The 15,295-nt window shown below is 39.6% G+C and overlaps 1 protein-coding gene across 3 annotated transcripts in view; it reads right to left on the reverse strand.

The window, feature by feature from the left end:
• Positions 1-15,295, reverse strand: part of LOC138840887 (E3 ubiquitin-protein ligase RAD18-like) — a 72,726-nt gene that overhangs the window by 18,121 nt on the left and 39,310 nt on the right. For all 3 annotated transcript variants that reach the window (XM_070041279.1, XM_070041277.1, XM_070041276.1), the window contains 2 exons: positions 10,538-10,636; positions 7,332-7,506 (listed from right to left, as the gene is read on the reverse strand). In XM_070041279.1, coding sequence (XP_069897380.1) covers positions 7,332-7,506; positions 10,538-10,636 — 274 coding nt within the window. The remainder of the gene's footprint in view (positions 1-7,331; positions 7,507-10,537; positions 10,637-15,295) is intronic.

Raw genomic sequence — 15,295 nt, forward strand, 5'->3', positions numbered from 1 at the left:
CCAACGTCAGAGCATTCACAATCCCAAGCAAATACAACTTTTAAACCTAGAACAAAGAACTTCTTCAGAATAAACTTCACCTTCTCTGTTTTTGGTCAGTTGTGGAGCTTGAACTCTGGGCCTGGGCGCTGTCCCTCCACTCTTCAGCTCAAGGCTAGCACTCTACCACTTGAGCCACAGTGCTACTTCCAGCTTTTTCTGTGTAATGTGGTGCTGAGGAATGGAACCCAGGGCCTCATGCATGCGAGGCAAGCACTCTACCACTGAGCCACCTTCCCCCGATCATTAAATTTTAAGAAGTTCTATAAACATGAGTTCTGACACATAAAAGCTAACAGCTCCCCTGGGGAGGGGCATTCAGATCAGACTCTCTAACACCATCAGTCCAAGCCAGAATGCATCTTGGTTTGCTTTTGTGTATGTATGTGCTGATACTGAGGCTAGAACTCATGGCCTCACACTCACACTCAGCTTTTTGATCAAGGCTAGCTAGCATTCTACCACTTGAGTTATGCCTCCGCCTCTAGGTTTTTGCAGGTAAACAGGAGATAAGAATATTTTCTATTTGTCTGGTTCTATCCGGCTGGTTCTGAACTGAGGTGCCGAGATCTCAGCTGCCTTAGTAGCTAGGATAATAGGCATGAAGCTCATTCCTGTTACCTACAGTGCCCAGCTAGAGTGGATCTTATATAGATTATATGTGAGAAAGCTCCACTTACCAAAAGAAAAAAAAGAATGCTGAAAAGATGTCAAACACCTTTGGAGGCTGTGAGGATTTTAGCGTCAACATTAAGGTGTGTTGTCACCTGCTGTGTGAGACCATGGACAGGTTACATAACCTTGCTAACTCTCAGTGTCCTCATATGCAAAGTCAGAATAATACACACACCTTACAGGGATATCTTTTAAATGAAGCAATACAAGACTTAATATTCAACCCAGAGCATGGCACACAATAAGTGTTCAACAATTGCCAGTTCCATTTTCATGAAACAGATTGGACTTTGAATTACCCAAATAATTGCCTCAGCATTATGTTTCAATTTGCCCTAGGAAAGCTGTCACTGTGTGCACCACTTTAGTCTTTGATTTCCACTGTTTCTATGACACCAGGGTGCAAAATCATCAGAACTTGTTATTTATCCAGCACAAGAGGTACGCAGGGTACTGCGGGCTAGGAAAAAATGCAAGCATCTGCTATAAAATTCTGTGGATTAAAAATTACTTACAGGTAGAACTTTTCTACTCTCTAATAGTTATCTCTTCTCCTCAACCCCCTCCATCTCTTCTCCTAAGAGTGCAACTCTTTGAGTACAACTGAGTATATGCAACATAAAATTATAAAAAAACTGGGGCTGGGAAGGTGGCTCAGTGGTAGAGCGCTTGCCTTGCATGCATGAGGCCCTGGGTTCGATTCCTCAGCACCACATAAGCAAAAAGAAAAAAGCTGAAAGTGGTGCTGTGGCTCAAGTGGTAGAGCGCTAGCCTTGAGCTGAAGAGCTAAGGGACAGCAGCCAGGCCGAGTTCAGGCCCCATGATCGGACCCAATAAATAAATAAATAAATAAATAAATAAATAATAAAAAAACCCTACAGGACAGATCATTGAGTATGGATGGAAAGTCTACAAAGCCTACCAGACAATGATACTTAAACAAAAGCTGCCCACTACTATGAATTCTTCCTCAAACGGCTGTTCTTGCTAATCTGTTCCATAGGATGTCCAACAGCTCCATATATTTTAGTTGTAATACTAAACATTTTAGGTTTAAAAAGACTACCACTCAGTGAGAATAACAAGAAAAAAAATCATTTTCTGAGCATCTACCTTTACCAACTACTGTGTTAATTACTTCATACGCATTAACTTTAATTCATAGGTGCACCCTGGGCTTTCTCCCAGTTTGACGGAGAGAGAAAGGCTCAGAAAAATTAAAGTTGCAAAACCGGTCCTTCATATTATATTGATCTAACTAGTGGTGGCTCTTTGCTCAAGGCTAGCACTCTACCACTTTGAGCCACAGTGCCACTTCCAGTTTTCTGGTGGTTAATGGGAGGTAAGAGTCTTACAGACTTTACTGCCCCAGCTGACTTTTAACTCTGATCCTCAGATCTCAGCCTCATGAGTAAAGGTGTGAGCCATCAGTGCCCAGCTAAACTTGATACTTTTAATATTTCTTCTATTCATTCAATTACACTTCAGCAAACATACAGCTTTACTTTAAGGCCTCAGCCCTTGAAGCCCAGGGCACCAACTAGAGCATACCTGTGGATCCCAGCAATACTAAAACATTATTGATTTCTACCAGTGCCAAGGAAAAAGGTTAGACCACTCAATTAAAGAGAGAAGCGCTCTTTCTGGACCATTGACTTTAAATTCTCATAAAAATATGTATAGGAATGTTTGGGGTGTTTTTGAACAGAAATATAAGCACATTAAATTATTTCCAAATAGTGGAGCCCTCCCGCTCTCAGGAAAAATTCAAGTTTGAAGCAGAATTAAATATCTGTATTTGCAGCTAACTTACAAACTGACCTAAGAAACAAAAGAAGAATCCGACCCTGGAAGTCGATGAAATGAAATTTTTTTGAATTACCAAAATATTCAGAGCTTCAAGCTCTCGAGCTAAATGAGCAGGAGAATAAAATAGCTTTTTCAGCTATCAATGGTATAAATGACTGATGCAAACAGAAATCAAACACTAAAAGAAATCACAATAGGTTCAACAACTTGTATTAAAAAAAAAAAAAAAGCATCAGGCACTGGTGGCTCACACCTGTAATCTTAGCTACTCAAGAGGCTGAGACCAGAGGATTTCAGTTGAAAGCTAGCCCAGGCAGGAACATCCATTAGACTCTTATCTAAAAACTGAAAGTGGCATTGTGGCTCAAATGGTAGAGCGCTAGCCTTAACTGAAGAGATCAGGGACAGTGCCCAGGCCCAGAGTTCAAGACCCACAACTGACAAAAACAAAAACAAGCAGCATTCCAAAGTTGAATTTTTGTTGTCACTTAAGCCTTAATTTGATTACAAGTGCCTCTGAGACAGAGATGGCAGGGTTGGCTATGACACCGGTGCTATAACCAGGTGCCTTCCACCTAGAAAGGCCAACATCTATAGAATACAGCTCCTCAGGATGCCTACATCCACCAAAGTTCAGATCATAAAATTCCCATCTGAAAGTCTGTGCAAAAAGCACAAGAATTTCAAAACTCACCTGTGTGACTAGATTTTAGACTCAGTTCCCACATGAAATGAAGTGTTAAAACTAAAGGATCAAAGTGTATTAGAAGAATTATCTCTCCAAAGTTGTTATTTCCCCAAACTTTTAATGATCTTGATGTTTGACATTTTTTTAATGTGTTCCATCACCTATACCCAGTAACAAACAAGTTATAAATGGCTCTAGTAAAATGTACTCATGAAACAAACAGCACGTAACTAAAACCACATGTTAATGATATCTTAAAGGCTGCTATAATGGGCTTTGCAGAATCAACAGAAAAGGGGGAAAAAATCCTCTACAAGAGAAACCCATCATCCTGTAACACTTGAATTCTTCTGAGATACAAGAACAATGCACTCCACTTACATGGTAAAATCAATAGGAGTGAGCAAAATCAGCAATTTTCTAGGTACTCATGTTCCAGAATGTACCTGGGTTGGGAGCACAGAGCACAGAGAAGATGTGCAAATGAATACTCCAGAGATTTCTGAGATGACATTTCAGAGAGTGAGAATGGAGTGCTTTCTGTTCATCACAGGACAAGAATGGAAACAGGCAATTGGAATTTCTCAGGGTCGTTCTAATTCACTATTGCAGGAAGCAATGATCATCTAAAATGTAGCCAGACAAAAATCCTAATCCTGACACAATGCATGGGGAAAACCTGGAGATCTGTAACATCTGGTCTTCTGATTTAAAATCACCAGTGGGAGGTTGGAGGCCTGGCTCAGATGGTAGAGCACCAGCCAAGGAGCAAAAAGTATCAGATACTTAGTCTCGGAGGAAAAAAATAAAACCACAAACGAGATGAAATGGGATGGGGCCTGACTTGAATCGCTTCTAAGGTGACTGTAACCAATGCTGTCTTGATTAACCAATTTAAAACACAAAATCCCAAGCGTTTATATTGTAAATTATGTTTATTCCACCCAATTTTAGTCACCAAAACAAGAACAAGATGATCCTGGTTTTTTATTTTCTTTGAGGGTCTGGGAATATTGACCCAAAATAATTATTATGTGTCCAATATTTAGAAGGAATGGGCAGTTCTGTCAGAGTTAAGTCTTCTCAAAGCACTCATTCTTTTCTCTATTATGAACTGAATTCTAAACCAGTCAAAATCCCATCTCAGTTTTATGAATCAAGCTAAAAATACACAAGCACACGGGGCAGGAATTCCTATCATAGAATTCATATCATAGAACATCTGATAGATTATACAGAAATGCACTTTTAAAAGTTTAGCTTTCTGGGGCTGGGAAGGTGGCTCAGTGGTAGAGCTTGCCTTGCATGCATGAGGCCCTGGGTTCAATTCCTCAGCACCACATAAGCAAAAAGAAAAAAGCCAGAAGTGGCGCTGTGGCTCAAGTGGTAGAGCACTAGCCTTGAGCTGAAGAGCTGAGGGACAGCGCCCAGGCCCAGAGTTCAGGCCCCATGACCAGACCCCCCCCCCCCCAAAAAAAAGTTTAGCTTTCTCCAAGCATGGTAGTATACAACTGTAATCCCAGCTACTTGGGAGGCAAAGGTGGGAGAACTGTAGCCCAAAGCCAACCAGCATGAAACCCTATCTGAAAAACAAACCCAAGTCAAGAAGGACTAGCAATGTTGTGCAAATAGTAGAATGCTTGCCCTAACAAGCATGAGATCTTGAGTTTAATCCTCTGGACTACCACTAAAAAGTCTGGATTTTTTTTTTTTTTTGGTGGTCTGATTGCAATCTGTGTATCATCTGTGTATCAACGGTGTCTACAATTCTCTCCCTGTTTCCTGCTGCCCCGATCACTGATTTTCTCCATCTCTCGCATTCCACTGCTTTGCTCATAAGCTTCTCATCCTTCTGGATACCCATCTGAGAAGCCTCCCTGCCACCCCTCTCCTACATCTCCTCTGTCAAGCCAAGGCAGGTTTCCTTTCCTCTGAGAGACTACAGGGCAGCATGTCCTACCTACACCCAACAAGGGCAAGAGCTGTGCTAGAGCCTGGGCTATCATGATTAAAAACACAAATCAAAACTAAATGTCCAGGAACTAAAGGAGTTTGAGGAGGCCAGGAACACCCGAGTGAGCAAGCAAGGGAAGAAGGTTCTCTCCCTCCTTCCCTCCCTCCTTCCTTCCTTTCCTCCCTCCTTCCTTCCTTCCCTTCCTCCCTCCCTCCCTGTCTGTCTCTGTCTCTGTCTCTGTCTCTGTCTCACACACACACACACACACACACTGGCTGGTGTGACAGGAAACATACAGGCATAGAGAGGGATCCAGACACCCCACATCTGCTCTAACCAATTCCACTCTCTCTCCAGGAATGTGGGACAGGGACTCCTTTCTTTCCCCACCTCCAATCAAAATCGAATTTCTCTAGTGAAATCATAGCATATCAGAGGTATGTCATCTTTGTTTATCTTCTCTAAGTTTTGTTTCTGTACTAGTCAAGATTCAGTGGAAAGGGACTGAGGCAGTACACTCAAGTGGCTTTGCTGAGATTTTGTACAATCTTGTAATTTCTGAAAGGTGTAGTAATTGGTAAATAAGCTGTACATTCTTCTACTACTTAACCATTGTGGGAAATAAATTCTAGTTATGAATTTTAATTCTAGAACTATACTTATTATTTACATACATTGAAGTATCGTGTTTGTATTAAAATTTCCATTTTTCTAATCATTTTTTATTTCATTGTAAAGCCCTAAATTTTCTAAAGTACTTTTTAAAAGTACATGTTATGTGGGTTTATTATGAAAGAAAAACCAGAGGAATAAACTTCTACAATTTTATCAGCCAGCGATAACTTAGTGCTAATCATTTATAAACACATGCTTCTAAAAAACAGATGTATGGCCAGACACACTGATGTTTTTTTTTTTTTTTGTCGGTCGTGGGGCTTGAACTCTGGGCCTGGGCACTGTCCCTGCTCAGCTCTTCAGCTCAAGGCAAGTGCGCTACCATTTGAGCCACAGTGCCACTGGTGGTTAACTGGAGATAAGTCTCACGGACTTTTCTGCCTAGGCTGGCTTTCAACTGTGATCCTCAGATCTCAGCCTCCTAAATAGCTAGGACTACAAGTGTGAGCCATCAGCACCCCACCCAATGGGCTTTATTAAACAGGAAAACCATACTATTTTTCCGTATAAAAATACTTTCTGTGAGAGAGGAGTCATGCTGCTGTAGGCCTAATGTGCACGGAAACATTGTGAGAATTTTCATCATACAGAATGTCGACCTGACTATTATCATGTTGAAAAGAGGCTGGTTTTCTTTGTGCTAGAATGGTATTCAAGCTTTCATAAAGTGGTAGATGAACAACTAAGAATAACCTTGTTTTCAGATTCAATGGGTATGTTCAATATGAATAATTAAAGTGCGTTTTATTGCCAACTTAATTTTTTTCCTGTAAGGGTATCTTTTAGAATTGAAATTGTTACTATTTTGTTGATCTTCTCTTACCAGCTTGGAAACAGATGATAAATTAATAATAATTTTGGATTTTTACATAGCTTCTTGTCAGATGATTTCTGGGAGTTCAAGAGGCCTGTCCAAATTTCTGTAAATTAACTTATTGTTCTTATTAACCAAGAAGGGAATGCTTTTGTTTTCCAAGTTTTGGCAAGCCGGGGGCAATGCATTTTTATTGAGGACTAAGTGAAAAGATGCTATTGATTACAACCTTAGAGGCAGCTTCATCCCCACACTAAAATGAATTGTAGTTCTGCTCCAGCTTAGAAGACTCTGCAGGCCATTATTTTGTAAAAAGAGAAAAAAAGACTGTGCACTATATGTGTAGGCAAAGGAGTTAAAAAGAGACTATCTTTTGGCATAACTGGAGAAATAATATGACCTCTAGAGATCCTGTCATAGCAGTACCCCATTTCTTGATTTGGTATGGCCATACAAGTCACTATCAATTTCATTTCCCATCCTGTGTTCTTTCCCAACTCTAGAAAAATGACCTAAACAAAGGCTTGAACGTGGAAAACAGTCACTCTGTGGTCAAGGCACTACACTCCCCGCTCCCAGCTTGCCACTGTGAGAATTATAGGCATGGACCACCAGCACCATCTCAGTATACATGGGAAATAGAATTGTGAAATCACCAGGTGCTACATGTTCCTTACCTATTACATGAATCTGACTCTGATGAGAAAAGAGCCACTTCTTGAATATCAGTGCAGCCAGAAGAATCATCTGGTCCCTCGGGCTCAGATCTCCCTGGGGAGCCTGGTTTTGACTGAAGAGAGTGGTTTGTTACCAAGGTGGTATCTGAGAATTTCACTGTAACATCTTCCTGTCCTAAAAAGGGAGAAAAAAAAAAAAATGGAAAACTGGAAAGAAACAGACTGAAGAGAAACTTCAAAATCAACAACTTCCATCACACTTAATATTTGTAGTAATACTCAAAAACAAAAAACAAAAAACAGAAGTATATGCCACAGGTTCCAAAACTCTAATGACAGCCAGGACACAAGAACCAACATGACTGTGTTGTTACCGAGTCCCACAATGAACTTTATGTTTTCCCAGGATTAAGTTAATATTTCCTTTAGTACCACAAATGGGAGGGGACAAAGAACACTGCTTGCCTAGAATGAGTGAAATTCTGGGTTTAATCCCCAGTACCTGGGAAGGAAAAAAAAACAAATAAAAGAACCAATGGAAAACCTAGTTAACTCTAATGGGTCTTCTATTTATACATTACTGAGAAGTACCTGCATACTTTCAAGATCAGAGAACACTAATAAGTATAACAAAAAATTCAAGATCAGCTAGTAAGAAAACTACAATCTTTGTCACTAATACATGATAGTGAATCTAGGAAATAAGATGTATTTCCTGAACCTACGAAATAAGATGTATTTACTACGGAAAAGAAAAACTAATCAGACATGACAGTATTTCTACTAATTCTTTATCACATTCTGTTTCTGAAGTTTCTTTTTGGAAATTAAAGATACACTTTCCAGAAATAATTAAGCTTTTGAATGCCACAAATCACAAAAATGTAAGCTAATGTTGCCTGATGATCATTAAGCCACCATTACAGAAACAAGGTCCATCAGGGAAAGGAAAGAACCAACCCTAGGGTCATCAGAAAGTCAAGAATCCCCTCTTCTAAACACATTCACAAAGAGCACCTTCAAGGGAACTAGTCACGCAGGGACTCAAGGCTTCTGGGCAATGGTATCACTCAACTGGCCAGGAAAACACAATCAAGCAGACAAACCATGGAACAGGAATTTTATTTTTGCACAGTATCTGCATTCTTTTCTTCTTTCCCATGTACAGTAGCTTCTAGAAGATAAAAGCCCTGTTGGGAACATCATTCAAAAATCTGAGGTCACTTAAAGCCAGTGACTGTCCAAATCTAGCCTTAGATCTCAGAATGAAGGTCTTCAAAGGAGATGGTGCATACCTGTGATCCTAGCCACTTGTGAGGTAGAAGTAGGAGGACTCTACTCTTGTTAGGGCAAAAGCACAAGACCCTAGCTGATAAACAAACTAAGGGTATAGCTCCCATAGTAGAGGGCTTGTCCAATAGGCTCAAGGCCCTAAAATCAGTCCCTACTACCATAAAAAAGGTGCATGAATGTATGATGCTATACAAATCCATCTTTTCAATCTGTCAGTGTCTGTCTCTTTCATACTCCCACCTCTCTAATATCCCCATTCATTCACAGCAATCACCTCTCAGCCAAAACCAACATATCTGAATCCAATCACCTCTTTCAGTCTAATGTTTTAAATGTTTCATCCCCTTCACATATAGTCCCTCTCTGTTTATACCCTTCCTACATATACAAGTAACTCATACTCACTCTTACCTGTTCCCCACCCCTTAATTTCCCTCAGTACCTAAATCTCACCTGGAAACTATACTACTATTAGCATCATCTGTTCTTTCATTTGTTTTGTTTTGCATTTTCTGCTTTCTGCTCCTGTTCATCTTATTAGTTTGTTTGCCTATTTGTCTTTTCCCGGTTTTTCTTCCCCTTCTTTCTTTTTCTTTCTTCCTTCCTCCTTGATCATGAGTGATACTTTTGACATACCTACTCATTTTTCTTAACTTCACCTCCACTGCACTCAACCCAACACAATTTTAATTTTTCCCCTCTTCCAATTACCTCACTCCACCTCACCATTTACATCTCCTATAAAGCTTAACTCCCACCCCTTCGCACCCTGTATAACAAAATACCTAACATTATTCCAACAGGCCTTCCCTCTTGATTTTTCTATTCCTATCAAAGAACAAAGATATACCTTGGATCCTAAATTTATCTAGAAAGAAAGATCATAACCAGAGTAGTAACTCCTCTTCTTTAGCACATTGTGACTTCCATCTACAATAACCCTAAGAGGAAGAAAAGTCTCACACTTGTCTGGAGCACTGAGATCGACTGTGAGTGAACAAAGACCCACCTCTCAATACAGCCAATAAATATTCAGCCATTGCCCCATCTTAAGGAAGCTGCAAAAAAAAAACCAACTGAGAGCATTCAGTCCCTACAAACCCTGAAACCAGATGCATAAATCCTGGATCATGAAATTCATGAATAAACAAGACAATGTGTCACTCTTAAAAAACAGTAACACTATAGCAAAGGACTCAAGTGAGTGTAAGAAGGAAGCAAGTCCAAACAATAAGCTCAAAAAACAATAATAGGAACTGTCAACAAAATAAAGGAACAGATGTTTAAAAACCTACATGAATTCTGAGAGAAGTTGGACAAACAAAAAGAGAAACAAGAGAAACAAACAGCTAAATGAAAGAAGACGTTACAATGGATTATTCTGTTCACTGGCCTTGGCAACAGAAACCTAATATTAATCTTGAATTTTAAAATGAATCAGAATTAATAACATGTGACATAGGCTGTGGAACATTCAAGTACATTAGCTATAGACTGCATTACTCTAAAGTAAACACTAGAGTTCTGTAACAAAAATAATTCATTTTCTTTGTAGGACATCTTAGTAGTTACAGCAATAAATCCCATACCTAGAAAATATCCTCAAGGTTAAACTACTGAGGAACTTACGATTTTTTCATTAACTGCATGGAAGATAGACTTTAGAGATTGTTTCTTCAGGACATTTTTTTGAATCACTTTTCCCAGAGTAATAAACTTAGTTTATATTCAACAACTGCTGTTTGAAGTATATCTAAAGATACTTTTTCCCATTTCAAATACCTAGTAACTCCAGAGTAAATTCTCTTGGTTTTACTTTCTTTTTATATTAAAGATAAATAATGAACTTCATATGTTTGTTCTGAATAATCTCTCACCCATGCACCCAGATAGGAGCCCTCTTGCAGATTCACCTTTTCCCGTTGCTTTGTTTTCTGATGTCCAACCAGTTTTCTTGTATCCTTTCTTGGCCTGATCCACCAGAAGCTGAAATTCATTCTGATGTTTTTTACCTGAAATTAAAATGATCTCGTAAGTGATGGATGAAGAAAGCAAACCATCCCTAAGTGATGGACTGAGTGTCAAGAGGCGTACAAGCTAGCTCAGCAGCACAGCAGCGTCGCCTCAGGAAAGAAACACAGCTAAGGCAAAAGCTGCCAAGCAGAAGACAAAAGACTAGAGGGACCACAGAAGCCTCTTTCTCTTTCTCTATCCCTTCCCCAAATATAAACATGGCAATAAGCTATCTATCACTTTTGTTGGCTACTTTAGGTTTCTTCTCGAACCCCACCCTAAGGAGAAAGTTTTGTTTGTTTGTTTGTTTGCCAGGCCTGGGGACTTGACTTCAGGGGCTGGATGCTATCTGAGCTTCTCTATCTCCTGGCTAGCTCTCTATCATTTGAACCACAACTCCACTTCCAGCTTTTAGGTGGTTAACCAGAGATAAGTTTCCAGGACAGGAAGGACTTTCCTGCTGGGCGTTGGCTTCAAACGAAGATCCTTTGAGCTCAGACTCTTAAGTATTAGCTAGGATTATAGGCATGAGCTACAACACCTGGCAATTCTCCATTTTTTTCTTTTTCAGGCTACCAGGAAACAGATTTGTGGGAAAGAAATTTGCTAAAGTAATCACATTAATATTAAGGAGGCTTAATGCCTTTATCTTGCAAAGTAATAAAATTCCAAATTGAGAAAAAGAGATTTTCCTTTTCTGGTTTAAATCTAATTGTCCCACAGCTGTGAAGCTGGAAAGCAAAGCTACATGGCAGCTACTGCTTTGGCTTTGGCCCAAGAAATCTAATATCTACAGAAAGTGAATAATGTCACCGATTATGACTAATAAAATTGTTCCCTCTCATCTCTTCACCTCGTTTTAGGAGATTTGCCACTTGGCAAGGAGTACTCTAGAGTGTAAACATCTCTGTTCTGCTGGCTATGAGTCCTGAATTTACCTCTTAAAAGTTTTAAGTAGCTCAAGTAGTTGTGAGAGCTGATGGCTAAGTCCACATTCAACAAATTTAAATTTGTCAAGCTACTCCAAAACCTTTGTTCCGTATGCCAAAAGTGATTCATTTTCATTACCAAGTATGCTTCGACTGCACATAGATGGATTCGCTGTGCTTAGATGCCGGCTCCACACCCTGCCCAGCAACTGCTGCTGCCCTTGCAAGTGAGTGTGTAAGATCACTTCACCTCACTTGTAGTCTACTAAAGGTTATTGACTAATAAATCTAACTACATGTTTCCATGTCATTTTGTATTTGAACATCTCGTGATGAACAATCTACCCAAATTTTTTCACTCACTAAAATTATAAATAAATAAATAACCAAGTGCCAGTGGCTCACACCTGTAATCCTAGCTACTGAGAGCTGAGGATCGTGCTTCAAAACCAGTCTGAACAAAAATAGTCTTCATGGGACTCTAACCACTCAAAAACCAGAAATGGAGCAGTGGCTCAAAGTGCTCAGGGACAGGGCCTAAGCCCTGCATTAAAGCCCTGTGACCCACCAAAAAATGAAAACAAAAACAAAAACAAAACACCCACCAGACTTTACAAACTTTGATATTTTTTCCAACTTGTGGTTCTTCATTTTCTTAAGTGTCTTTTCAAACGTCATTCATTTTCACAATATTTAATTGGCACATATTTATGATTTGAATCACTTGTGAATGATAAACATGCTGTCTATAATGTAAAAGCTTTGTCTCTTCCAATATGCAGATGAGTATATTGTTTTTTTTTCTCTTTCTTGCCAAATCATACTGCTGAGGACCTATAGTAAAATGCTGAATGAAGCTGACAAGAATCAACATTTGTGCCCTGTTCCTAGTAAAGGAAAGGCACAGTTTTACCACTGTATATTAATTGTAGCTGTTGTAGAGGTAGACTTTATCAAACTGAAGAAATCCGAGCTAACTGAAAGTTTTTGTCATTAATGGGTATTCACTTTTTCAACTATTTACTTGGCTTCTATTTAAAGGATTATGTAATGCTTCTGTCCCTAAATTGGATTTTCTTTGTCCAGAGTACAAACCCTGGAATCTACTAATCATTTCAAGACCTGTTTTCATATTTATTCAGATAGAATATCAGTGAAATGAAAAGAACAGACATAAACTATGGGGAAATGTCAAAGATGCATCTGATTTTAAGAAGACTATCATCCAAAATATACAAAGAATTCTTAAAACTCAGCAATAAGAAAATGAATAAACCACTTTTTTTGTTGTTGGTGGTGGTGGTCATGGGGCTTGAAGTCCGGGCCTGGGCACTGTCCCTCAGCTCTTCAGCTCAAGGCTAGCACTCTATCACTTAAGCCACAGCACCACTTCGTTTCCTGGTGGTTTATTGGAGATAAGATTCTCATGGATAAGATTCTCAAAGCCTGCCCAAGCTGGCTTTGAACTGCAATCCTCAGATCTCAGCTTCCTGAGTAGCTAGGATTACAGGCATGAGCCACTGGTGCCCAGCTGAACAAACTACTTTTAAAGACTCAGATACCTCACCAACGATGACACACAGGTGGAAAAGAAGGGTATCACAAGATGCCTGAGAAAGAAGATACAAGTTAAAACAAGGCAACACTCTACACCTACGCAAATAGTGAAGCTCAGCGCACAGATAGGACTACTGATGAGGATGCAAAGCATTAGAACTTGCATCCACTGTTGTTGACAGGAAACAATGGCACATATACTTTGGAAGACAACAGTTTCTACCTACTCTGCTTCTGTCTCACCAGACAAGACCATACTGTGGCCTTTTCTGATTTCATCACCTCTGGAAGCAACCTTTCTGCTCATCAAAGCTAAATTAGCAACTCCTTCACTTTGTGTTGAGAGCACTTATCACTAAATAACCACTATACATTTTACCTACTGGGATATACATTTCACGTGAGCATACTTAGTCTTTTATGTTTATTCCCAATCCCCATATTGTCTGTGAAGCAGTGATTGGTGATCACTTGTGTACTAGTTTGCTTACTGTTTCTTGTCCCTTCTAATGAACTATCTACTCAAAAGTATCATTAACGGAAGTGGTGCTGTAGCTCAAGTGGTAGAGTGCTCTCCTTGAGCTGAAGAGCTGAGGGACAGCGCACAGGCCCAGAGTTCAAGCCCCACGACCGACCCCAAAAAAAAAAAAAAGATATCATTAGCCAGGCACCATTGGCTCATGTCTCTAATCCTACCTACAAAGGTTGCTGAGATCCGAGTATCCTGATCTAACTAGACTAGTATCCTAGCAAACTAGGGCAGAAAAGTCTGAAAGACTTTTATCTGGACTGGAAGTGAAGCAGTTGCTCAAATGGTAGCAGCCTAGAGCAGAAAAGCCAAATGACAGTCTGAGGCCCTGAGTTCAAGCCCCAGTACTGGCATACACCCGAAGAAAATATATAGATTATCATTTAGTCACACTGTCAGCTGTTACCTTACAGGTTACTGGTAGAAGACCAAGGGACTAGTATTTTATAATAAGCCTCATAGAAATGGAATTTTTTAAATTACATGTATGTAAAACTTTAATAAAAATGTTTACAAGGACTACAGGCATAGCTCAACTGGTAGAGCCCCAACCTATAAATGAAAGACCCTGAATTCAAACCCCAGCAACTCAAAAAAAAAAAGTCATAAAAATGTTTCCAAAATCAAAACAGAACCTAGAAAGTGGCAAAAATTCCCATGCTCCTGGAAAATGGCAATACTTCCCAAGGCTATCTACAATTTCAATGCGATACCTATCAATATTCCAACCTCATTCTTCAAGGAAATAGAAGAGGCAATCCAAAAATTCATATGGAACAATAAAAGACCCCGAATAGCAAAAACGATCCTCAACAGAAAGAACAGTGCTGGAGGAATATCAATACCAAATTTCAAACTCTACTACAAAGCCTTAGTAATCAAAACAGCTTGGTATTGGCACAAGAACAGACCACAGGACCAATGGAATAGAATTGAAAACCCAAAAATGAACCTACAGACCTATAGCCATCTAATCTTTGATAAGGGAGCTAAAAAAATAGAATGGAGGAAAGACAGCCTCTTCAGTAAATGGTGCTGGCAAAATTGGTTAACTACTTGTAGAAAACTAAACTAGATCCTTATATATCACCCTGTACCAGAATCAACTCCAAATGGATCAAAGACCTCGGAGTCAAAGCAGACACTGCAAACATTACAGGATGGAAGAGGAGAAACCCTAGGTCTCCTTGGCACAGGCCGAAATTTTCTTAATAGAGAACCAGAAACACAACAAATCAAAGAAAGGTTGGATAAATGGGACTGAATGAAATTGCAGAGCTTCTGCATGGCAAAGGACAGAGTTAGCAAGATCAATAGAAAGCCCGCAGATTGGGAGAAGATCTTCACTAGCCCCACATCTGACAAGGGTCTCATATCTAAAATATACCTGGAACTCAAAAAATTAAATCCCCCAACAACAAATCTGCAAAGAAACAACTGCCCAATAAATAAGTGGGCTAAAGACTTTGTGGAGGTTCCTCAAAAGACTCCACATAGAGCTCCCCTATGATCCAGCAATCCCACTTTTGGGCATTTACCCAAATGTTCACAAACAAGACCACACTAAAGCTACCAGCACAACTATGTTTATTGCAGCCTTATTTACCATAGCTAAGATATGGAACCAACCCAGATGTCCCTCT

This window comes from Dipodomys merriami, unplaced genomic scaffold, assembly GCF_024711535.1.
Source record: "Dipodomys merriami isolate MVZ:Mamm:240054 unplaced genomic scaffold, mDipMer1.0.p SCAF_305, whole genome shotgun sequence".
NCBI classification, from domain to species: Eukaryota; Metazoa; Chordata; class Mammalia; order Rodentia; family Heteromyidae; genus Dipodomys; species Dipodomys merriami.